General features: G+C 34.2%; 1 protein-coding gene across 1 annotated transcript in view; it reads left to right on the plus strand.

The window, feature by feature from the left end:
* Smp_169750 (dicer-1, putative) overlaps positions 1-26,800 on the plus strand; it is a gene marked incomplete at both ends in the record, with an annotated part of 52,624 nt that overhangs the window by 12,513 nt on the left and 13,311 nt on the right. The window contains 13 exons of the mRNA XM_018792630.1: positions 1,933-1,997; positions 2,919-3,413; positions 4,658-5,114; positions 5,558-5,693; positions 6,914-7,162; positions 7,905-8,258; positions 10,201-10,386; positions 11,678-11,851; positions 14,089-14,176; positions 15,721-16,126; positions 20,470-20,825; positions 21,641-22,126; positions 23,488-23,961. Of these exons, the coding sequence (XP_018644375.1) occupies positions 1,933-1,997; positions 2,919-3,413; positions 4,658-5,114; positions 5,558-5,693; positions 6,914-7,162; positions 7,905-8,258; positions 10,201-10,386; positions 11,678-11,851; positions 14,089-14,176; positions 15,721-16,126; positions 20,470-20,825; positions 21,641-22,126; positions 23,488-23,961 (3,926 nt within the window). The remainder of the gene's footprint in view (positions 1-1,932; positions 1,998-2,918; positions 3,414-4,657; positions 5,115-5,557; positions 5,694-6,913; positions 7,163-7,904; positions 8,259-10,200; positions 10,387-11,677; positions 11,852-14,088; positions 14,177-15,720; positions 16,127-20,469; positions 20,826-21,640; positions 22,127-23,487; positions 23,962-26,800) is intronic.

Consider the following 26,800-nt stretch of genomic DNA (forward strand, 5'->3'; position numbering starts at 1 on the left):
CTGCTTACTTTAAAAAATAAAAGAATACACAAAATGAGAATAAAAAGGAGTAGGTAAGTGACGTAGTATTAAAAAAAAGTAAAAGCGAATGTTATCAAATAATTATGAATGTGATTTATCCGAATGTGAATTGAAGCATGCATAATTTGACTTGTGTTAGGGCTGGGACACTGCCTAAGCACTGAAACTGAAGCAGGTGGTTTCCTTAGGGGGCCACCCCCTGAGCCTTTGACCTAAAGGTCTAATCCACAAGACAGTGGAGCAACGTCAGGAGATGCAGTCCCATGGTAGCCGGTGACCAACAATAGGTTCATACGCCTTTTGTTTCCTCAGGATCCTGGAGATTATGTGCACCATGTGTTTGGAATGAGGATTTCCAACCCCCCTAGGTGAATCCTTTATACATACCAACCCGGTTAAAGCACCGAACATTCGCTTTTCTCCTCGAATTCGTAAACAACAGTAATGCTGCGAGAAGGCAGTCAGTATGACTTCGCCGTCAGTGGTTGTATGTACGTGGCCATGTGAGAGCATTTCTAGAGGGAGAGCGAACTCTCCCCACTCTCGGCCGTATCATGGCATTTGGGGGCCAGTTAGAATACTGATGATTGAATCTAGGGTAGAATAAAGATCTAGGGTTACGGTTGGGTTTTTGTTCAGATTTAAGTTTACGGTTAAGAGTGATGTCTAGGAATGGGATTTAAAAATGATTTTTAAGTATATGGCTGAATACATATGCAGTTGTTCAATTCTAAATATCAAAAACCTTTAATTTACCTTCATGATTCTGTCTAATCTATCCGTGTTTATTACTTTTAAACGTCTCAATAACCAAGTTTTGATAGGTTTCACTTATGTTTTACTTAGCACTTAATAACATCTAAGCTGTTTATCACCGTGTTTTAAATTTTGCAAGAAAATTCATTGGCTTTTATCTTAGGCCTGATTCGTTTGTCAATAAGTTTATCGTCACTGGTTCGCTTGCGTATACAATGAGAGAGTTTGAAAATAATAAAAAGGCATATGGTTATTATGCCATATGTGTTCAGTATTTCCAGTCTTGCCAACACTGGTCAATGTGTATGTGAAACAATATTTTAACGATTAGTCATTGTATTAAAATTAAGATCCCGGCTCAGTAGCCTAGAGGCTAAGTATTCATGCCCGAGACCGAAGATTCTGAGTTCGAGTCCAGCGTTGGAGATCGTAAATACGCACTGTTGAGGTGTTCCATATTGAGAAGAAACTGCCGTTTAGTGCTTCCAGGTTTTCAATGTTGGCTTAACATTGGTCGGTTCATGATTTCAATTAAAACTCAACAATCTCCATAACTCATATACTGATAACAATACATATAATGTCAATTTTGTACAGTTATTCAACAATGCACTTAACGGTCCTTTGTTTGTCAATCTGTTATGTGAAGCAATCAAATAATCATATAACTTCATATGTTCATATGTTATTCGATTGCATTTAATTATAGAACAATTACAATTTGTTTTTGTACCAATATCATGATTCATTTAATTTTATCTATTCATTTATTTAATATACATAAATTTAGGCATAACTAAGCACTAATAAAAGTATACACCATACAATTAAAGAGATGATAACATTACGAAAAAATGAAGGAAAAATAAGTACTAAAATGGAGAAAACCAAGTGAACAACAATAGTATTAAAGTGAAGATACTGTTCAGGTTCGTTATACAACCAAGGGAGATTCTTACAGTTAAGAGCCTTCATCATACCATTTTCTTTAAAAATGTAAAAGGAAACTACAAGAAAGTTTCTATTGGTTTCTATTTTGATCCATATCTGTGATAATGTCTCAATCTTTCATTTTAATATGCAATTTCTCATAATGTTTATAACATTTATTCATCTAAAGCTTTTTGTTGTGTACGTATGTGTTTTCACCAGCAGATCTCGGCTTTCTACGCAATCCATGAAAAATTTAAATTCCTCATCCAAAAGTCGTAAACGTAAAAGTATGTTAATATTTCAGTGTAATCCATGTACATCCTACTGAACAATTGATTTTAATAGTTGGGATTATGAATCCATTGAAACTAGAACACCATGGGAAACCTGGAAGCACTGGACGGCCGTTTCGTCCTATTATGGGACTTCCCAGCAGTGCGTATCCATGATCCCGCCTCGCGAGATTCGAACCCAGGACCTATCAGTTTCACGCGCAAGCGCCTATCCTCTAGACCACTGAGCAGGCATCCAACGGTCGCCCAGTGCTTTCAGGTTTTCCATGGTGGTCTAGCTTCAATTGATTCATGATCTCAACTATTAAAATTACTATAATATCCATAAAACCCCTTGTGAACTATTAGTTGTTTAAGTAAAAATTGAGAAATCTTTTTTTAAATTTCGATATATAATAATATGTTGGGTCAATCAGATATAGGCCAGTTATTTCACTTTTTAAGGAAGGACATTCCGTTGGTTAAAAATGTGGCTTCAGTTTCTGAGGGAAAAATTTGCTTATTTACGAATGAATGTTCGTATATACTTGATTTGGTTTTAGTCAATAAAACTTGCTCTCACTCTATTGGCCTTCTCATTCAAGTAGCTGGTTTGGGCTTCGCGTGGGTATTTAAAGGTTTTATATCACTATCAAACTCGGACAACCGCACAACATAACAAATAATTAGGTTTTTATTCAAATGTCTGTATAAAAATTTCTATAACTATGGGAACCATGTAATTAATATCAGTATCCTTCAACTGTCTTCTCTCTACCAACTGCTAAAAAAGAGGGAGAGTGGGTTCTTTCTACTCTCAGTCATATCAGGGTATTCGAGTATTTACACTATTTTTGTGCTCAACTCCATTAGATTTTATGTGTACTAAGTAAATAGGAGAAATCCGTTAATTTTTTATTATTTTTCCATTCTTAGATAGATCGAACTCTTTAATTAATTCGTTCAATTTACACGATCTTCATTTTGTTCCCGCATCTACACTAAACAATGGCGGTATTAGACCAGATGTTGATCCTTCCACATTAGTTTATCGTGCTGTTTTGAATACTGATAATCGACATAATAAAAATCATAATCGTTCCGGATTTATAGGCCAAGAATCATCTGATATGACTGCTTCTACAAACAATAATAACGATGTCTCATTTAATCGTCTCTGTGGTTTAATATTAGTTCCATGTCAATTCTCAGCTTATGCATTATCTCGTTTGATTGATGAACTATGTATTTGGGATGTTGATTTGTATTTTATTAAAATTGGTCATTTATTCTGTCGTCAAACTTTATTAAAAGAGGATAATGATCTGTCAACAACAACAAATCAAACATTGAATAAAACGAAACATGGTACAAATTTCAATTCATATAAAACACTTGTAAAATTTAGTAATGAACCTGTGAATAATAATGGTAAGCAATCTGTTGAATATCTTCTGTGTATGCAGTAAACAATATTCTGTAAAAAGAATTTTCTTTAATTTAAGAAATATTTTAAAAGATACTTTTATTACAGACATTCAGGGTTATCCATGTTCAATGTTTAAGTTTGGAGCTAGTTCTCTCATTCTGAATACTCTACGCCATGGTATATATACATGAATTTTACTGTTAGTCAGTCAATCATAATGAACATAGGAAGTTATACAGAAACACTAGGACCACCACTAATTCAGCTTCTTTTCCAGGTCCGTCCTCTGACTGATTCAAGTCGTCACAATACACTAATTAGCGCAACGAGATGAAAATAACAAGTTAGTTAGTAAAAAGAAGTCAAAATAGTAGTAATCTCAGTAACTGTAAATAAGAATAAACATTGCATAATATGATTAGAAATGAAAGAATGAATTCACGAAATAAAAAAAGAATGGAAGAATATCGAAATCATCACCACTGATCATGATTTTCGGGAGTGTCTTAATCACATCGTATGCCCCTACCAAACGGCTCAGAACCGTATTCATTGAATTCATGAACTGATGTCTCGTCTAGGCTTGCCAAACCCTATCTCTTGTTCAATATTCTTCCAATATACTTTATATCTTGAATGTTAAACAAGTTGGGGAAAGTTTTGAACAAAACTTATGGCCTGAATCTGGTAAAATAACAGTGGGCAGTTACTTGCAGTATTTTAAGTCAATCAGCTGTAAATATCTCAATATAACAAGAGCTTAGCTTCTGTCCGAATAGCATAGTGATAATATCTCAATTTATGGAAATAGACCACTAGAGTTTGAATATACTAAAGGGCGTTAGGTCCTTCAAGACTCCAAGTAACTTTTATGAACGAGTTTCAACTAGCACGAAATCTTGGTTGATCAGGGCTTTCTGCCGATTATCTCCAACCATTTAACATTTAAGCATAGTGTAAGTAATAATAAATATATTTTTTGTTATGTCCCAATGAGTCGCAACATTGTATTTCTGACGTTTCGTGACTTAATATAAACTACTTTTTCAGAGTGAATAAAAAGTGTTGAGTTATTTAGACTACTGGTCACATTAAAACTTGACCAATAAAATTCAATCAACACTAATAACATTGGTCACTACACCGTAATCGTTCAATTGTATTTACTGTAGGATTTAATTGTGTTTTTTTTTCATTTGAAAACCATTTGGAATTACAATTAATTTTTATCTGTTTCAATTTATAGATTCTTCAACCAATAATAATAATAGTAATTGTCGTAATCCATTCTCTGTTAATCAAGAAGAAACAATAACTAATTTTCGTCGTGGTGCTATCAATTTACTAGTAGCTACTCAGGCAGCAATTTCGACTGTTACCACCAGTGGTACTGAATTGCCACGTTGTAATTTAGTCATTGCATTACGTTTACCGAATAGTTTAGCTGAATACTTGTCCAGTAAAGCCAGATCAAGATTGGTTAATTATGGTGCAAAAGTCATTTATCTTATGGATCACGATTCTATTGAAAAGATTAATAATAATAATAATAGTAATAATAATAATAATAATAATAATAATAATAATAATGTAAATAAACAATCAAATTTGAATGATAAACAAAACAGGTCAAAACAGACAGATGATCATTCTACCGTTGATTCAATGTATAGTAATCATATAAATGATCAATTTTTGGGCAAGTAAGTTTATTCCCTCTTTTTTCCTCAAAAGTGCTTTTATCAACCTTTACTGCCCTTAATAATAGCTTGAGGTATCCTATTGTTGACATGTAGGATTAAACTTACATCATTATTATATGCTGACACAGTGCATACTGTATGAATCCCCTCAATGTAACCATTATATCACAAGTTACTTGAAATGAAAGTTACAAATTCCAACTTCTTATGTAGACATCAACACATACTAGGATGTTACCGTTATGTACATGTAACGGATGTGAGTCCCTAATAGGCTGAAACCCGTGCCTTAGATTCCATTGCTAGTCATTCATCTATTCTAAGTAGCTTTACCAATGTTTTTTTCATTTTAACATGATTATTTTGTTTTAGGTATTTGTATCTTGTAAAGTGTTCTGTTAAAAAATGATTTCCCTTTTTTTCTTTACAAATATACTTTTCAGTTTTCAACAACTTGAACAATTGTTACTTCAACGATGTAGAGGTTATAATGTCTTTGCAGATGAACATGCTATTGATCCGACGGTGGTCGACAAAATTCTACCGCCAATTTTTCCTCGTGGCCCATGTGGTCCAAAAGTTAGTTTTCAAGCTTCTATGCAGACTATTTTCCCGATACATGTACACCTACTTTCTTATTTTATTTGTGCTGTCAATTATAGAAGTGGGTTCTTTTTTTAAAAAAAACGGAATCCTCAATATGACCTAATCGGTATCTGACACTGATTCATGAAGCAACTGATTGCTAATTATGATCTTTGTAACGAAATGTAATCTTGATTTATCCTCCAGGAAATATTATATCACAAATACCATGACGTGAAATTGATCATAATAATCCAAATGCATGCACACTCTTCATTTTCTTTTAAATAATGACAATCTCATCAACCCACATCTAACTGCTCCGCATCCACCTTTATCTTTTATTTTAGTCTGTTGATATTTCTCACTCTTTTGTCAACCCACTGGTCGTGTAATGTGTACCACGGAATATGACAACGTAAACAAGGTTATCTTTTTCCAAAGCTTTGCTGTATATCATGTGCGTTTGTTTATATTATTGCAGTCAGAACTAGGCACATATGTACATCGGTTCGAGCTGCAATATCTCATTAGCAGAAAGAGATGACATTGTCAACCGAAGTCCCTCAATAGAAGAGGTAGTAGCACTATCATCGGTGAATAAAAAGATTAGGCATCAAAGATACGATTCGGGAAGAAAACATACATTAGTGAAATAAAAGCATGAAGGCATTATAAGGAATTTGGAATCCCAGAATATGGGGCTGACAAGGAATAGATGAACCTGCACCACTGCAAACGATTCTGATCATGTCACTCAAAGTGTCCAACCACTCATTACGATAATGGTATGGACTCTAACCAGGTAGTCCACACTTATAAACATGGCTAAGTCAAATTGTCAACGAAGTCGTGAACTGATACCATATTTTGGTTTGCTCGCTCCTAGCTTTCTTCCAACCTACTTCTACACCACGCAAAGTCGCCCGTCAAGAAAATACATAACCCTCCAGTTACAATTTACTCTTTTGTTTAGCTCTACTAGCGTTTATACCGAGCTTAACTACTTTCTATGAGGTCAGTTTATACACTTTAATGTCAACTGACACCACATCTAGACATGAAAGAAAGTTTCTCAATAGGCATGACAAATCAATATTCGGTTCTCAAATTCCATTTATATTATTTTACAGGCTTATATAGGCAGGTGATCTTGATGCAAGTTATTTCGGCTGATTTTTCTTATAATTTGTCACATTTTCTCTGACCTTCAGTTCTGCTTATCCAAAGCAATCAATATAATCAATCAATACTGTGCTCGTCTTCCTAGTGATTATATAACAAATTTAACTCCAAAATGGTATTGGAAAATATTTCCTCAACCTCAAGGTTTCACTCCTTCATCAACTGGTCCAGGATCAACCTGTGGTTCACTTAAAGATCTACAACCTGATGGAACGTTTAATTTATATCAATGTGTTTTACGACTACCAATCAATAGTTCAGTAAAAGAGACAATAGTTGTGAGTTTAATATTTTATTTCCTGACCATTTATATCTAGTTATGTCGATATTATGATTGAGGTTTTTCCGTTGGAGGGCTTTTGATAATGTTAATTTAATTTGTAGCTGGTATTTATCATATACTGAACTGAAACTGTTCGGAGTTCGTGACAGGTGGGATTCATTTATGTTGCAAGTAAAGCAGTCGTCATCATTGATATTGGATGGTCGTGATGTTATATCATGAACTGATCGGAGTTGTAAACGTGTACTATTGAATCCAAACCCAAGTGATCTAATGAGTTCTGTAGTTTAATCTCAATTTAAAGGAAATTGATAACTGATGCTAAAAATGGGTGAATTTCCCCCTAGATGTATTGTAATTTCACATCCATTAAAACTAGTAAAGTACTCGTTGCTTTATATCACAGACAACTCTATTCGAACCTTGTACTTAAAAAGTAACCCTTTTGAAGAAATATAGGTAGTAAGCCGTTGTTAATAGAGAATTCTGAGATTACAGATACGCCTCGCTGATGAGTGCCAGCTTACACGAAACATAACATCAGGGTTTCTTAGCAACTACTTTCAACCGTCTAATGGAAAATTCCAAAAACTATTTCTGTACGAATTACATCCAATATCGAAACACACTATAAATCTGAGCTTGTTCAAGCTTCAATAGAAACCCCTTATTTTAATATCTATTCATTTTTTAGTAAACACTTTTATCTTAATTTATTATCTACGTACTACTTTTAGGGTGAACCAATGGTGTGTAAGAAACTAGCCAAATATTCAGCTGCCTTCAATGCTATTCACCTTTTATACTTAAGTGGTGAAATGGATTCTAAATGGGAATTAATTAATCGTGAAACTAATCCTATGCATCATTTAACAAGCGAAAATTATGGTAATTTGAAATTATCTTCTCAACACTCTCCAATGAAATACAAATCATTCTCCTCTTTAAACGGTTCCGCTAATATAGACAGTGAATCAGATTATGGAGATTATGCATCGTCAATTGGTTGTTGTGAATCAGCTGATGATGAAGGTGAAATGAAGTCGAACATACAGAATACTGTCAAACGAAGACAATATTACTATCGTAAAGTATGTAGTAGTGTTAGTGTCAATGTCCTTGTTTTTGTTGCAATAGAATTATATCTATGTCTAATATTAAATAGACGAAATGTGACTAGCAATAGAATTTAGGATGCGCGTTTCATCCTATTTGGGACTTGTCAGCTAGATGCACCTGCATTCCAGAGTTGATGTTCACTGTGGGCTCCGAAACTAGTACTCTTCGTTTCAGACATTGTCGCGTTATCCATTTTGCCACTGACTACAGATAGCAACTCAATTGCTCAACAACTGATTAGTTTAATCCATTACAAATTAAATTAAAATGTATACTTCTTGCACGAGTGAGTGACCAAAAATTACGAACCAGATTTGACCAGAGTGAGAGTTTATCAATACACAATATGTGGAGTCAACAAGTGGAATGTTTTTTTTACATATAAGGTAGCCATCGGTAGAATTATATTTTAGCGACAGTTTTATGATAGATTAGTAATTCAAACATGATAATTGAACGAAGAAAGGTTAGAATTAAGGATTAGGAGTCTAGTTAGAGTAAGTAGTTGGGGTTATGAGGCTGTTATTAGAGGTGTTAAGGTTAGGAGCGTTATGCTCAGAACATGTGCTTAGCATTTGAGAATGCTTTTTAACCAACCCTGTACTATGCCTTAAATCATATCATCCACTCTCAGATAGAATCTACATATGGAGCACGTATTTCCGTTAATTTAGCTTTAAGGACCGTGTTAAATTCACTGTGTAATTGCATAAAAGTTATTCTTGACAATCTCAGAGATTAATTATAGTCAAGATTCGCTTTTAGTCAGATATAATCTATCCATCACTGGGTTCTGAATTTTATACAAAAGCTTCTAGGCCCCAACCCAAATCTGTTTGTCTGCCTAAAGGTTTTCGCTATTATGTAGTTGTATCTTACTTACGCCTGTTACCCCTAATAAAGCATAGGCCGCCGACCAGCATTCTCCAACCCACTCTGTCCTGAGCCTTCCTTTCTAGTTCTATCCAATTTTCGTTCATTTTTCTCATGTCTGTCTCGATTTCTCAGCGTAATGTGTTCTTGGGTCTTCCTCTTTACCTTTGGCCTTCAGGATTCCATGTGAGGGCTTGCCTTGTGACATAGTTGGGTGCTTTCCTCAATGTGTATCCTATCAACTTCCAGTGCTTCTTCCTGGTTTCTTTTCCCGCTGAAATCTGGTTTGTTCTCTCGTAGTTGTGCCTAGTCATTTATATTTGGTGTACTCAGATATGTCTATCTTCGTTCATCGACCAATCGTAACTTACATTCACTAGACAAATTAGAGTCAAGCTTTTACTCTACCAATCTTGTATACTCCAACCAAAAAACTTCAGGCTCTCTACATTACTTATGACTATAATTCACTTTATGTATTTCAATGACTTTCAAATCATCAATTAATTTTCAGCCTTCAAGCACCCAGTAATATTAATCTGTGAAATACTTCAAATCTACGCCCCTCAAGAGGTATTTGGTTAAAATATTGGACGTTTTGACTAGAGTCTTACTCCTGTTATCGACGTCTATTCGATTTCTATATCCACTGCTCCCTTGTCGGCCGTCATCTATTCATATGCATGTTTGAAATACGCTAGTCTTAGACATATTTCGTATTCAGTTTCTGTTTCCGCGTTGTACTTTAATATGCTTGGTCGACAGTGTACATAGAAAGGTAAATAAGCTCTGTATCTCGCTCATCATCATTAAACTAGAGTGAACACGCAGGCTGCCAAGATTTCTGATGTGTGAAGATTTTTTTTCCATAACAAATCGACTAATTTCCACAGAATCCTTTTTGTATTTAACTACTTTTTTCAATACCACTCATTTTCATTTGTTTAAGCTGTAGGTAAGCCCTTCAGTTTATTTAACTAGAAATAAGTAGTTTCCTTGTGAATTTAGATACACTTAACCTGTATTACTTTCTTTTTTCAGTTCCCTACTCAAATATCCAATTGTTTACCTCAACCTAATGAACCTTCGTCAAATTATCTTTATTACATTGATATGCATTTGGTTAAGCCGTTTGCAGAACAACAATATTTACGCGGTCGTGTATGTCATCATCCTGAAAATGAACCGATAGGCTTTGGTTTACTCACTACCAAACCATTACATCATGTAAGTATGATGCGGTTTCGTCTTTCCCCCCTTCTTTCGTCTCTTTTTCTAAACATCAAATTTGTTATTAATGTAATCAGTTGGTGAATCTGAGCTAGGTCAGTTCATAATCTCAACAACATTCAGCGGCCCCCATAACCCCCCAATACTGATAATTATCATGCTCTAACTAGTGGTTAACGTTGAGAGAAAATTTCCGCATCTCTAGTTAGAAGCTGTAGCCAATAGAATTCAACTGTGTTGGGTGTAAAGCAGTTACCCACCCAAGACAACGGAAGATGATCCGATTTTACCACGAATCCATTAAAGTTAAAAGTTTAAACCATTGAATGCTGTCTCACTGGTTTACAGATTAAGGTCTCACTGTTTGGCCTGAAGGTTTTAGGTTCGATCCTCGGTTTGATCGTAGATGCGCATCTCTGAGAAGCCTAATATCAGGATGAAACAGCTCTCCAGTGCTTATTGGTCTTCAATGGTTACCTCATTTAGGTCGGTTCGTGATTTGTTTAAGAATCTAAATAAGTCAATTTACTCTCTGGACTCTTAATTTATGATTTCCTCATCACTTTTAAACGTCTTTGTAGTTAATTTGATTTGAACAGTTTACTGGTATTATTTATCATTTTATCAAAAATATCCTTCATGGAAATCTATACTTAATTTCTTAGGTTTATTTTACAGTTAGTTATAACACATAGTATGAGCAATTTCTACCGGTGTAATAATAGATTGGAAGCAAGCTAGAAATGGCTAAATTAAGATATGGAGTGCGTCGATGAAGTTATTGACTAGGGTTGTGAACGACGTTCGTTGATTCAGACTACCTGATTGGTATCCACACGATAACCACTACCATTGGTTGAAGATGTTGCGCGACATGGTTGGGAAGTGATTGTAGTAACGCCTTTAATCTTCTCTATTTTGAATTCCAGTATTTCTTCGTATATACCTTTCGACTTTGTCTTTTCAAATCACTTTTCCAATGTTCAGTTTTTTCATTGTCTTTCTTGCTCAGTTATTTCGACCCCACTACTATTCATCCTCTTAATTTCATCTTATCGTGCTGTCATGTAGTTATGACATTTTGAATAAAAGTGCATCTTTAACAGTTTCTACATTGATGTGATAGCAGACTATGTACCAGCTCCTGTCCAACTTTTAAAAATACATCTTTGTTTATTTTTAACCACTACTCCACTCATTGTAAATCTTAATTTTCTGAAAATAGTAGTATATTGTCGAAAATCTACTTTTATTTCTATTCATGCATTTATGTTTTTCTTCATTCTAGATACCTATATTTCCAATATTTAGTAGATCTGGTGAAGAGAAAATTCGTTTTATTGAATTATGGTCACCGAAATCTAATTATCAATTCAATGATCAATATTTACCTATCCAAGGTCCTATTTTAACGCAAGAACAAATTGATCGACTCATTAAATTTCATCGTATACTATTCCAGGTATTCAAGTCTTCTTTTCTGTTGTTATCGTTGGGATTATCGTCGAAAATTAGTCATTGAGAAATAAACAAATTGTTTATCGATACTTCGTTAGGTCTTTCTTTTCTTTAAAAATTCCAATCAGACAACGTTTAGAGAGTATGTAATCTATGACGTAATGGTATTTTTTAGTAAATCGATTAATTTATATTGTATTTGTAATGGTTATCCAAATAATTGGTTATCAGATATAAATGATATCACTATCCATTATTATTAGGCTACAGTTTCATCTGATTTTTTCATTTGAATATTTACGAAATGAATAAGATAATAATCGGTTAAGTGCTCTGGCGCGAAACTGGTAGGTCCTGGGTTCGAATCTCGTGAGGCGGGATCGTGGATGCGCACTGCTGAGGAGTCCCATAATAGGATGAAACGGCCGTCCAGTGCTTCCAGGTTTTCCATGGTGGTCTAGCTTCAATCGACTCATGATCTCAACTCTATAAAATCACTAAAATCTCCACAAAACCCCTTTCTGAGAATAAGATAATTATTCAGTAATTTTTACTGTTACACACCACTTATGTCTACAAATATTTACATTGTCATAGTGTTGAATGATTCCTTCTTGTATGAATATATATTCATGAACATATCAGGTTGTAAATGACATAATTTTGTCATACTAACTAAAAATCGTCAATTACCATCGCATCTGTGTATATCACATATCAGACGTTATGAACCTGGGATTTCATTAACCATCTATCTAACAGTGTAACTTAATAGGATTGACAATTTTGGAGAAAAATGTGACACTTACAAAACAACGACTCTCACTCTTAGCCTATAGACAGATATTTAGTAGGAACATTATATAAGTCTTTTTAGATTGTATTGTATGCTTTTAGATTCTTGTAGATTATTACACAATTAACGATCTCTTTGTTATGATATCATTTTCAGCAGTCTAGATATCTTTTACACATGTCATTTCATTAACTTACATTGTCAACCTAAATAGACGATGAACTAGTTAGTTTAGTGGTCTCCTCAGACGTATGAGCCGCCTGTTTTTCGACTTCCCAAATAGCCCAGTAAATCTCCCTGTCTTAGATTTGTTTAAAATAAGTATTTATGATTGGTAGAGTATGTACTAATGATTACGATGTTAAATATTAGAAAATCCAAATGTAAATACTTCACACGTTGGAATATTTCCCTTTTTTGTCTTTCCTTTGAAAAAAATGAGAGACGAAGACACTGCAATTCATCCTTTTCGAAATAATGGATGAGAAAAAGAAACAGATATAACAATTGAACTTGTAAAAAACGTCTGCAAGTGCTAATGGTTGTTAGGGACTACTGACTATTTATAAAAAATATTTTTGAATAATTAAAACTTTAATGTGTGCTGAATAGAAATGTGTTGCATTATTGCACAATTTGATGCTGAAATCTCCGTACTTTAACAAGATTCGCGGTATTGAACAAAGTAATTATCATTGCCATACGAATGATCTAGTTCTGTGGAACAGAAAATAGTTACATTCAAACACCATCTATCGGTACACTGCAAACCCATATTTCCAACTTTAGTGACCGATAAAATTTAAAAAAAGATCCCCAATAGTTGAAGTCATACATAATCTTATCAGTATGTTTGTTTTAGTTTTTTACATAAACAATTCAGAGAAAACTAGACTTTCAAACCAAAGCATCACCATTCCAGCAAGTCGTTGACTGTTAGTAGGTACAGATTGCCTGCCTGGGGTCCACACGATTATCGTATTCAACGAGTGAAAGTGTTGTGTAAAACGGCTTATAATCGATTCCTATGACCCAAATGTATTAACTATTTATCTTATCTACGACATCGAGTTCTAAAATTATCTCATACCTCTGTACTCAATAAATGTATTCATTTGTCTCAAATCGTAATGTCTGTGTCTGATTTCTTCGATTACCAATGATACTGTTGCTACTTCTACTACTCCGGCATTTCGTTAAGTCTATGTGATGTGGCAGCTTGGACTTTTGAACATGTGTGCATCAAGTTCTACGTTGTGTTTAACTAACCGAAACAATAATTACTATAACCAATTCTATCGAGATTGTATTCTTAGTTGACTATTACCATAAATATAAGTATTATTAGATTTTCCTTCTTTCATATTTTTATCATAATCTTATCATTTTATTGTATATAAAATAATAATGGCGATACGTTATCATTTATGTTAATTTCGTTCTAGGAAGTTCTACGTTTTGAAAAAGATTCTGTTCTGGAGTTTAATTTTCATAAAGCCTATTTACAGGTCCTTGTGGTACCTGCTAGGCGAGGTAGGTCATTAATATTATTATTAACTTGTTTTTATTTCAATCGGTAAAATTTTATGCCTAAAAGGCTTCAAATTATCTAGTTTTTTTATTTTTGTTAATAAACGATAATTCTATCGTGTTAGACAGACCTCAATAGCCTTTTTCAAGTCCGTATAACTCCACTGACATTTTCTATTATCCAATTAGTTACATTTGCTTTTTGTTTACTGTTTTTTGTCATGTATCCCAAGGTAATAGTCTTTGTTAATATGATATGATATATATATATATATATATGATATATATATATATATATATATATCCTTTTGGTAACAAACCTACCCCTTTTACTTATTTCCAGTGCGGTACAATAATAGCTATTATTAATTACCGAATGTTCACACTAAGAACCCTCTATAACGGACTGGACAATAGATTCTAAATAGATCACTAGATAATTAGATCAGGAAGATTAAGCACTAGTTCACTAGACTGCTTATCACATGAACAGACTCATCAAATCACAATACTTGGTTTACTAAATCCAATTATCGGATCAATAATCAGACCCAGATATAACCTGGAAAAACAGTATGCTATCACACAATGTAAAGCAGTCAACGAGTGAACTCGAAGTGCAGGAAAAATGAAGATCAGTTTAACACATTAGGTAGATAGTCTTTTATATCTCCATCTTTGCTCGTTGATCAATCACGACTTAATTTCACCTGCCACATCACAACTTAAAAGTGATATCAGTTATATACTGATATAATATTAAGCAAATATCAAGCTATAATTGAATGATACAGTGACTTCTGTGCGGCACTCTGTTGATTTTCAACATTTTTGTTTAGCTAACGTTGTTGTTTGAAACAACAAAGCAAATCAAATTGTGAAAATTTTGAAAACTATTTTTGAGTATATATATATATATATACTTCTTGTTGTGTTTATTTATCAAGCAGTCACTTCATTGTATCTTTTTTTAAATAATTATCCTTTTAGGGGGCTTTCATTTGATTCATTATTTCTTACAATATCTTTCACCGTTTGTAAATTATAGTTGATTAACTATAGATCTGTTACTTTGATATGTACCACAAATGTTATTGTTGAGTTTCCATTGAAATCTAACATCTATGGTGGGTACGTTATATATATCATCACACCAGCTCCTTGAGTTCAATACAGTACTAGATACTTGGCTGGTTCTGTTTCTGCTGTTCTGATTGGTGATTCTAGGTGAAGTAAAGTCGGTGTGAATTATCAGTCATAAGCATTTCTAAACTACGTTCATTTAGTTAGCGAAAAAATACCCACAACATGTGTTCTGTTCCCAGTACAAACTATACGCATATGATGTAATTCTGTACTAACTAATTAATTGAATAACTATTCAATATTTATTAGAGAATCATATCTGGATAAATATCTCATAGTGAATAAAGATACAAACTGACCATCTATTATATCATGTAGATGTTTATTATTTAACACTAGTGATTTTCTTCATTCATTCATTCATTCATTTTTGTCAATTTTTTTTCATTATCATACACTAGATACATGTTCAATTGATTGGGATTTCATTAATTTAGTGCTTACATCATCTTGTGATAAATCTATATGTCACCTATTACCACGTAGAATGAATGAAATATCTCAAGAAGAATGGAAAGAACGCATTGATCAAATTAAATTACAAGCTGGTGTTGTTACTAGTAATGGATCAGGTAAAACATTTAACACTAGCAACACCCATCATCATCATAATCGAAAAGTTGGTAGTGACAGTGTTGCATCAATCTTAGTGAATCGTTTACAAAAGTCAGGTATTATCGAGTCAAATTCAGTTAATAATAAACCGAGTATATTTGAATTTCGAATGGAAGAATTCGTCAACGCTGTGGTTACACCTGGTTATCGAAATTTAGATCAACCACAATATTATTATGTAGCAATAATAAGGTATATACATTGCACATTTTTGTGCTAATTATCATTTATGAATTCTGAATTAAATGATGGTTAACGTACCATATGTAACAATTATTTTTGTACTCTACACTATATTGTCAGACTGTATTTAGTGTCTTAACGTGACGAACCAACAGAGCTTTATTGGCTGAAACGTTCATCCCTTTTGGTCCTGCCATGATAGGCAGGTAGATTGGAAAACAGTATAACTGAATCAGCAAACCCAAGGTCTAAGAGTGAAGTTGTACTGTTGACTTTACATGGGCGGGACTACAGTAGGGCATTTCTCACTAATGTTGGGCATCTGCAACGATGTTGCCTTCCCACAACGGAAGGGTTTAGAAAAAGTCGACCGTAAAATACACTCTGTGAACTTTTGTCACTGGCAGTAAGGCCTTTGAAGCACAAGATCAACACATCAAGAACCAAGCGCTAAAAACCCATATGTGACCGACCTCAAGTAGCTGTTCTTTAGGCTCTGCAATCGTGCTCCCTGATCTCCAAGAACGCCTCAAATCTAGTTCACTTCTCAAATGCCTCAAGAAGATGTATCCTTCCACGTTGTTTTATTTTGCTATTCTATGTTAATACTGATATGATTATTTTAGTTTTGTGTTTGTTAATTTCCCTTGACTACTAATACAAACTGTTGTAACATAAACACATATTCGGTTCTAGTTTATCTTTGTCTATGTTACGTTTGTTCAGCTCGATAACGGTGTACTTTGACTTTACATTCCATGAGAAAACTTGTTACTTTACAAGTTTCGATCATAACTTTTCATTCTCGAATTTCATGAGGCTACTTCTGATCTGTTTATTATGAATGGTTTTACATACATTCCATGCTTTATTTTACTTCTTTAATCCAACCCACTACTAACAAGAATCCTCGCCTTTACGTCTGCATCGAATCCCCCTTGTTCATCGATGATACTTCCCAGGTACGTGAAAGATTCCAACTCTTCCAGAGTTTCCCCATCAAATGTGACTGGGTTGGTATTTTCCGCGTTGTATTCCAGGATCTTGCTTTTCCCCACGTGTATGTTGAGGCCTACCGATTCAGAGGCTGCTGCTATATTAGTTGTCTTCGTTTGTACATGTTCGTGTGTATGGGTTAGGAGGGCTAGATCATCTGCGAAGTACAAATTTTCTAATTGATTCTGAGCTGTCCATTGTATCCCGTGCTTCTCCTCAGATGTCGAGGGGAGCACCAGAAGAAAGAAGAAGAGGGAGAGTAGACAGCCTTGTCTGACTCCGGTCCTTACTGGAAATGCATGTGTAAGCTGTCCTCCATGCACGACTTTGGCCTGTAGTTCGTCGTATGAGTTCTGGATAATGTTGACGATCTCAGGAACTCCATAGTGTCGAACAAGTTTCCATAATGTTCTCCTGTCTACACTGTCAAACGCCTTCTCATAGTCGATGGAGTTGACGTATAGTGACGAGTTCCATTCAATTGATTGTTCAACGATGATCCATAATGTGACGATTTGGTCTGTGCACTACCGATCCTTACGGAATTCGACCTACTGATCTCGAAATTGGGCGTCTACTGCGTCTTTCATCCGATTCAGCAACACTCTGTGTGGAACGTTTCCTGGTACTGATGTGATGATGTAATTCTTTTGTAGTTCACACATTTTCTTAGATCTCCTTTCCTTGGTATCTTGATGAGGTGTCTTTCTTTCCAGTCCATCGGTACTTGTTTTTCTTCCCAAAGCTTTCTGAATAGTGTGTGAAGCATGTTTACAGTTACTCCTATGTCTGTCTTCATTGCTTTAGCTGGTATTTTGTCAGTTCCTGCTGCTTTCCCACTGTTGATTTTTCTGATGGCTATCCTTATTTCTTTGATCGTTGGTGGAGTGACATCTATAGGGAGGTCTGTAGGTGCTGCTTCGATGTCCAGTGGATTCAATGGAGTTGGTTAATTCAAGAGATTTTCAAAGTGTTCTACCCATCTGTTCCTCTGTTCGTGAATCTTAGTGATTTATTACAACTTGTAAATAGGTAATTAATTAGAGAGGTATGTTGGCTAACAATAGGACCTAGGATATGCGTTTCGTCCTGTTTTGAAATCATTAACCAGATGTGCCTTCATCACAGTGTCGAATTTCACTACGGGATTCGAACCTAATACTGTCCGCTCCAAATGCCATCGCGTTATCCACTTAACTAGTGAGTCCAGATAGCCTCTAGCCTATGCAACCGCGTGAGGATTAACTCATGCTGTATGGGTTGTTTGAATCTTTCCATTGTGGTTTAAGACTGCAATTGATCATTCCCTTATTGGCATGTATGAAACGCACCCCTTAGATTCCACTGCTAGCCACCATCCATATCTGCTTATAATGCCTGTTGCTTGAAGCACTATCGAAGCAATCCGCACAGGATACACTTATGCCAACAAGAGACTGATCAGTTACAGTCTTAAACGTCAATGGGAATATTCAGACGAATAGTACATGTTGAGATAATTAATTAGCTTTCTTTTTGTGTAAAGCCAAATATCATAACTGAAAACGTTAATTATCACTTTGTTGTAACCTTTAAATAAAGTGTTTTACAAAAACGTCATTGACCAGATGGTCATTAATTTTTTTCGATTTAAGCTTTTTTTACTACTTAACAATATAACGATTTATAAGTTATCTGTCTCTGGTTACCAGCAATTATCATAAATACGTATTATTATATAACTCAATTTCAAAAATGAAACAATGAATGTGCAGCTCGTTTTTTTCTGTGTACCTGTATGGATATATTCATAATGATCTTGAAAAACGAATAACTAACTTGTATAACTGCTTTTATAAATCAGTTAATTGGGAAATAATAGCATTCGAAGCCGTCTGTGCAAATAAAATTAGCCTGTATGAAAATGGATATTAAACAACTGACCCCTTAAGATTAGAATTTCCAAAGCAATTCAATAGCGTAGGTTGATGACTTTTATCATATGTTTGACTGTATAGTACATCTACAATTAATTATTTAACAATGCTAAGAAAGATAAAGAACGAAGTATAAAATATTTTAAAATGAAAATGAAATTCATTAGTAGAAACCAATATTGTGCATATACATGTTAGTAAAATATTCATCAAAACATAATTTAAGTCACTAGACTATGATTGATCACTGAATAGTAACTGATATCTAAGAGGCCTTTTAATTGAACTGTCGATTGGATTTCCTAGCCGCTTTTAATAAATCCAGGTTAAATCTACACGGCAAAGTGAACATAAAAGGAAAGGCGCAAGGTGCGAAAGGAACACCTTGCTCCAACATTAGTTGGTGTGCAGAAAAACGGGGGTATTTGTACTATCACGGACGACCTTGGGCTTCTGGGACCATACTAAGTATAGTATTAGCATAGGAAAATATCCAGTTGGAAATGTGATACTTCAGTTTTCGCATTCTAGATGTTTCTATGATGCTCTGATTAGATCAAACGTCTCCTAAAGTTCTCTGAGACCCTTATGGACTTTTCAGAAAAATACTTTGGAACTCCCCAACAATATCTTGTTTGTCTGGTTCTTTAATCCTGATTGAGTTCTATCAATCAGGTGACTCAATGTTGAGATGTCAGGGGATTCGGAGCTAATCTACAGGAAACCCCCCGACCTTGATGTTGTGCTATTTAGTACTCGTCACCGCTATGAACTTATAATTTTGAGAGAACTGGTGTTCCCTGGTGGATTAGAACCCGGTCATTCAGTTTCACAGTTTGAGATATTATCACTACCCCAAGATTACAGGTACGCCGTGCTAACGGGTTCCAGTTTGCACAAAGCTTAGGGAAGGCTAGATTTTCTATCGACTACCTTCAAACCACCTAACAAATCACTAGACTCATTAGTTGTAACTTCAGTACTGTGAAAGGGTAGTTTAGTAGGTGAGACATTCAATCTTCAGTCACCAAGTTCCAGCTTTGAATCCCTCTCCACTTACTTGGGTTTGGGAACTGGGTAGTATAATTAGCCCTTGTACGTGGAGTGTTGCTCACACCCTACCCTGAAGTACTTAGCAAATGAGTTAATTTAGTTATTCAGTATAACCTTAATACTACTCACCTAGTTGTGCCATCAATCAGGATGATAACAATGACAACACTTCCAAAGTATTTATCTTCACCGCGACCTATTTATCCCACTCATTATATGTAGATGGTTTATTAGTTAATATATGGACTCATTCTATCCTATTTAGAATTAACTTAATTTGTTATGGATCATTATTCCTAAGATTACTATCATTATATATACTTTCTTTTCTATCTTTTAATTCTCATTACTTTCCTTTCTTCCCTATTTATCACTCTTGAAACCTAGGAATGATATGAGTCCGCTATCACCATTTCCATCGGATAAGTTTCGTAATTTCGCTGCATACTATATCAACAAATATAATGCTTTAATTACAACAAATAATCAACCATTGTTGGATGTTGACTTGACAGTATTGCGACTAAATTTATTAATACCACGTTATATGAATATATATGGACATAATAATACTAATGCTAATGATAATAATGGTGATATTAATAATTCTAAATCTAATAATGTTTATACACACAAACAATATTATCAACAACAAAATCATGATGATCATCAGGGTGAAGATCTTACAAACAAACAATTATTAGTTCCTGAATTATGTTTTCGGCATTCATTTCCTGCTTCAGGTTAGTTCTTTCTATTATCATTTTTTATTTTTTTTCAATGACTATTCATCACAATCTATCCGACGAATATCGCAAACTGACGGTAATTCTATCGATTTAAAACTAACTACGTCCTCGTTTCTGATGATCTACACGTCCTATCTTCATTTTCATTGTATGGCTGGAAATCTTTAAACATCAAAATATTCAACTACCTATTTGTTTCATTTATGCTAAAAAAAAGTAACCTCAGGAGCTTAAGTATCCAATAAGTAGGGAGGAATATAAAACATTCAACTACAGTCTATCAGAAATAAAGCTTAAACGCTGATAATATAGTTATGAATGGTGTAACAAAAGTGAGTAATTAGTTGGTTGTCAGTTTTATTGGGAATACATGTTAAAATATCAAGTACATATATCACTTCAAAGTTTTTATACAGACTAGCTTTCACTTCATTAGTATACTAATCTTCACTGTTAAAATCTTAATTATCCCCAGTGAATCAGTGATATAAGTATTTTATATCTTATAAAGTGTCAACATTAGAAGTATTTCTCTATCTGTCTATAAATGAATACATAAAATTGTATGTGCAAATCATTAGCATGATTCATATTTGTCATTCTGAGAATTGGTCAATTTGATGAAGTAAAGTTGTTCAGTTTAGGCAACTCAACTTGTCTTCTGGAGATAGTATTCTCCCAGCTATGGAAATCATATTGAATCATTTAAATTATATGATCTGTGTATTGTGACTACTTTTTTCAATTGCCAATTAGCTATGTTGATTTTCTGTTATTTTGCTTTTTTTCCATTCTACCATCTCCTCTAGTATGGCGTAAAGCTGTATGTATCCCAAGTATCTTATATCGTTTAGAACACTTATTATTAGCTGAAGAATTACGTCATCGTATTGCTTGTGAAACGAATTTAGGATGTGCATACTTACCAGAATGTAATAAAATCTTGAAAGATGACTTTGTCAATTTGTCTTCACATTACAACAAGAATGGTGATGTTAATGATCCTGATACTACTTCCTGTTTATTTGAATCATTAAATATTCACCTGCCTATTGCACCAGATCATGTTGTCGTAAATAATGAATCGACCAGTAAATCTAATACTTATAACAATAATAATGAGCGAAAACCTACGAGAACCAATTCGAAATTTCTGGGTAGTAGCGGTGGCAAAAGTCGTGGTGGTGGCCGGCGAAAACAAAATTGTCGTAATACGAAAAGAGCTAAAAACCACAATGTTATCGGTACCACCACTAAGGTGAAATCAACTGAAAATGTTCCAAGTGATCTATCAGGTATTTATATTTTTGTTCACTCTTACAATTATTATCATCATTATTTTTATTATTGAAAATCACATAAAAAGATTGTTTTCAGTATGAATTTTAATTAAAGGACCAACAAGTTCAAAATAATATTAATGTATTGAGGAGAAAATGTGCTGTTAGAGGTATGAGGGCAGTTATCACTTCATGAAGTCACTAACTTCTAGTCTGAGCCATGTTGGCAGATGCAGACTACTTGATTGGGGTCCGCGTGACTATCGTAACCAATGGTTGGAGACACTGGGTGATATGGGTCAGAATCAATCACAATGGCGTAGGTGTATACACTCTTTAACTTCCTTTAAACCTCGAGATTAAAATTGCTCCATAACTTTCTTCCTTCCTATACTATATCCTTATATACAACCTATCTTTTATATACTACCACCACTAAATTAACTACTTCTATGAATCCGGTGTCTATCTTGTTGTGCTAACGAGGTATGGCAACTTGGACCGATGCATATATGTCTCTGGTCATACGTTGTAGCTGACTGACTGGATTGAGGAGAAAAGATGTATTTGTAAAATCTTGGTAAATGAACCTGAAATTTTAAAAACACATTCTTCCTCCCTAATGTCTCATATCAACCTGGCGCCTAAATGCTATGAAGCTACTCAATCAAATTTAGACAAAAGTTGTTATATAAATGGTCATTTATGTCTAACTACAGCCTAATTCAACGAGCAATGTTTGCTAGTGTAAAAGTAGGTTGGGAGAAAATTAAAGGGGGTCAAATTGCGATGTAACGTCAGCCCATGAACTCATTAATTGTTTATCTAATCCATATTGGTAAATCCAGACTGCCTGGTCGGAATCTGCACTGTAATCGCGATCACAGGTTGACACTTTGAATGGCATGACCTAAAATCGATTACAATGAACAAATATATCTACATTTTGTCGTGCTGTAGATCTTGAGTCCTAGTATTCCTCCATACAAACTTTTCCGTACCATATTCATAATCTATAGTTCTTCTCTTTATCATTGCTAGTACATTATTATTTGAATTCATTTACTATTCATTCTGTTAATTTCATCTCATCATTGCAATGTGTTATGACAACTTTGGTTAGCAAACACTTCTGAGCTCTAAGTTATAACTAATTGACTGACTAACATTGGTACATCTGTAGCTTATTCCATTCTCTTTAGATAACTACTCATCTAAGAATTGAAGTCTCCCCATTCAATAAAAAAGCACAACTTAACCTGAAAAGGTTTCAGCTATAACATCTTAGGTAAAACATGCGCGGAACCTCATACTATTTTGTTACAATAAATATGCCTTTCTTTTTTCAACACACTATACCCTCTTTTTTTGTATAGATACATGTGAATTAAACAAGAAAATGTCTACCATTGAATTGAATGAAAATAATAAAAAGGACTCATCATACTATTCAGTGTCTAATAGTCATACTTCTACCGATCAAATAAACAAGGAACAAAATAATGTAAGCATTTCAAGTGACAATGATAATATTTATGATGATGAAGATCATCGCAACTCTATCGATGCTGAAACCAAAGAAAATCATGATAGCAGTAATGACAATCTCGTTGTTGTTAACGAGGATGATGGTGATGATGATTTATTATCTGAAAAACCGACTATTTTAAAACTTCATGCTACTTCAGCATCAATGGTTCATAACAATAAACATCATCGTCATCAATCGTCAGCACAGAAATCTACTACCACAGCGTTATCATCATTACCATACGATCATTTCAGTTTATCAAACGGAAATTTAGAATCATTATTACAAGAAACAAAAGTTATTGAGTTAAATTCAAATGGTAGGTTATTGTTTGTTCAGCCCATTCTCTAATATTACTTATTTATTATTATAGACTGACACTCATCATAAAATAACCACTTTCACATGAACGTCGTTTCACATTGTATCAATCTCATTTGCATTGTTTGATGTTGATCAATTAGAGTAACTGGCTTAATAATAATAATGATAATAATAATAATAACTAATGCGGGCTTTGGAATTAATCAAGTCACGAATAAGACACTAACTCGTTAATTTTATAGTATGAGGGATATGATTTTTCATGAAATGTCTTAGTTATTAGAAAGGGTTTAATATATCCGTTTAATTATATTCATAACTAATTTTCGATCAGTCTTAGTTCGAATATGTGCATTCTGAGCGGATTGACTCGATCCGTTTTTCCACACATTTTTAGAGTGTATCAATTGTATCTGACAATCGAGTCCAGTACACGTTTTTCATCCAAATTAGGATTATATATATGAGCTAGTTGCTATCTGAGCTCAATAGCTCAGTGAATAACGCATTGCTATTTGATGCGAAAATTATCATGTTTGGGTGTCAGTGTGAACATTAACAGTAAGATTCATGTATATGCAGCTGAGGAGTCCTATCATTTGTAAAAATAAATTGATTTGAAAAGTATAATATTAGTTTCTTACTTAATGTTCTAAAAGCATATTCCTCATCATGTAACTCAAAATCCATTTGTTAAACCGTATATATATTCTAAGGATTTACACTCGTAAAGTCTCAAACTAAGATAAAATAGCCGTACTAGCAGAGCTACATTGTCTTCAATAGTCCTATTGTAGTGGAATCTACCCACAAGATTATTTGTAAATAGTATGTGGTGGAACGTGGTCTCAAACCTGTCACAGTTTTCGGACTCTGAGAAGAGTTTCAGTGCATCAAAAGCACGGCGTAGACAGAAAACTTGAAACTCTGGAGAGAAAACTGTTTGAGTTGAGGAACACACTGAAAAATCCAAATGGTTGATGGAAGTTTATATATACGCATTACGTAAAGAATTGTAACCTCTCATTGTCTTGTTCCACACTTCATCTGGTGTTAGTTTATAAGGAGGTTCACTTTGCGATGAACGAAACCTATAAGTGTACGTCTTCCAGTTGTCTAGGAAGTCGGCATTACTAGCGTTCTGTTTGCAAACTTGATGGTTCTAGAGAACACTGATGATTTTTTTGTTTTCATATGATCTAAGAACATTTGTCTTAATTTTTTTCAAAAGAGAATGTGTCATTCATTATTTCTATTCATTGATCTTATTTATGATTTTATCTAGATGCTAATCCATCGAATAACAGTGAGGACGAGGATGAACTAAGGTTAGTTATTTAATTTATCCTATTTCATTAATATCCAATTATTCATTTTCCATTGATTTGCACTTTTATCAAACTAACCTGCTCTTCAATCCACATTACGTTTTTCAAATTCTTTGCGACGTACAAATAGCTTAGGTGCGTAAATCAGTCGCCAAGTATTTCCTAAATGTCTATTGCTAACAATCTGAATTACTTAGCATTTATGGTTACTGTTTGCCGTCTTTTGTTTATAAAATTAAGCTTCGTCTACAGGACGTCTGTATTGTATCTCTTCAAAGGACGTACTACACCCTCAAAAGATTATTTTTTGACTAATTCATCCGCTCCTTCAATATATTTAAATTCAGTTATGAAACCTCACTTAAACTTATAAGTTTTATAACAGTATTGATTTGTGCTAAATGTTACAATTCCCTACTGTTTCATCACTGTGTATAATGTATAACATCATAAGTTACGTGGCTCAGTGCGAAGTCAGATTTTCGTGGTAATATCGGTACTTTTTTGCATTTTTTTTTGTTCATCTCTTTACATGTGCATATGTTTGGCAACTGTCGTTCCAATTATATTAATATCGAACCTGCTTTTATTACCAAATCGCAATAATGTGTGCCGTTGTGTAAACACTAAGGCTCATGATACACTGCTTAGCTGATATTTACCAAATGCCAGACCATGATTATCTCAGAAGCCTCAATGAATACGTTTATATATCCCTTCGCTGTTCAAACTAAGATATCAGCGACTTCGTGGAGTAATAACTAGATCTTAGCCTGTGCGCTCCTAGCTTTTTTCATCTTACTCTTCTTTGTCCTATTCAAACCCCATCTGTTTTGACGAATCAGCATTAGTAACATACATAAATTTCACACGCGAATAAAATGTAACACAAATATTGATACGTGCAGGTTTAGACGTTGTTACTTAGCTCAATAATCGATCTTCTAAGCCGTAGAACCCAACTTTTAAGTATATGGTAACTTCATTTCTATAGTTATTTACTGTTCGAACCAACTGTGATCACAGTGATTGCTCTGTTATAACTTGTGGCCGAGTGGATGCCCTGTTAACGTATGACGTGATAAGACCGCCAATCAGAGAGCAGCGAATTACCAATCGGACCAGTGATACACGAAACCTGTACGAGCAGTCTAGAGTACTTATCAGTCCTGCTTTCTGCCCAGCCCAGCCAGTTAAGTCCAGAACACTAATAACAATCTCTGTGGTATGAATCATTATATTTCAAACATATTGATTTTATATACCCATCAAACTGACCGCACCATACCATAAAATAGAAAATAACATTTGTAAAAGATTTAGCTAAAGGTGGCTGTGAATAGGGGAGATAGTAAATAAAAGACAGGGCATAATGCAAGAATGGTAAATCATATAACAATGGTTTATAGTTCAAAATATAGCTTATAATAAGGGGGACACGAATATGAATAGCTTAGTTATTTAGCAATTATACGATAGGAAATATAGGCATAGTATTGGTTCGTA

This window comes from Schistosoma mansoni (genome assembly GCF_000237925.1).
Source record: "Schistosoma mansoni, WGS project CABG00000000 data, supercontig 0235, strain Puerto Rico, whole genome shotgun sequence".
Classification (NCBI taxonomy): Eukaryota; Metazoa; Platyhelminthes; class Trematoda; order Strigeidida; family Schistosomatidae; genus Schistosoma; species Schistosoma mansoni.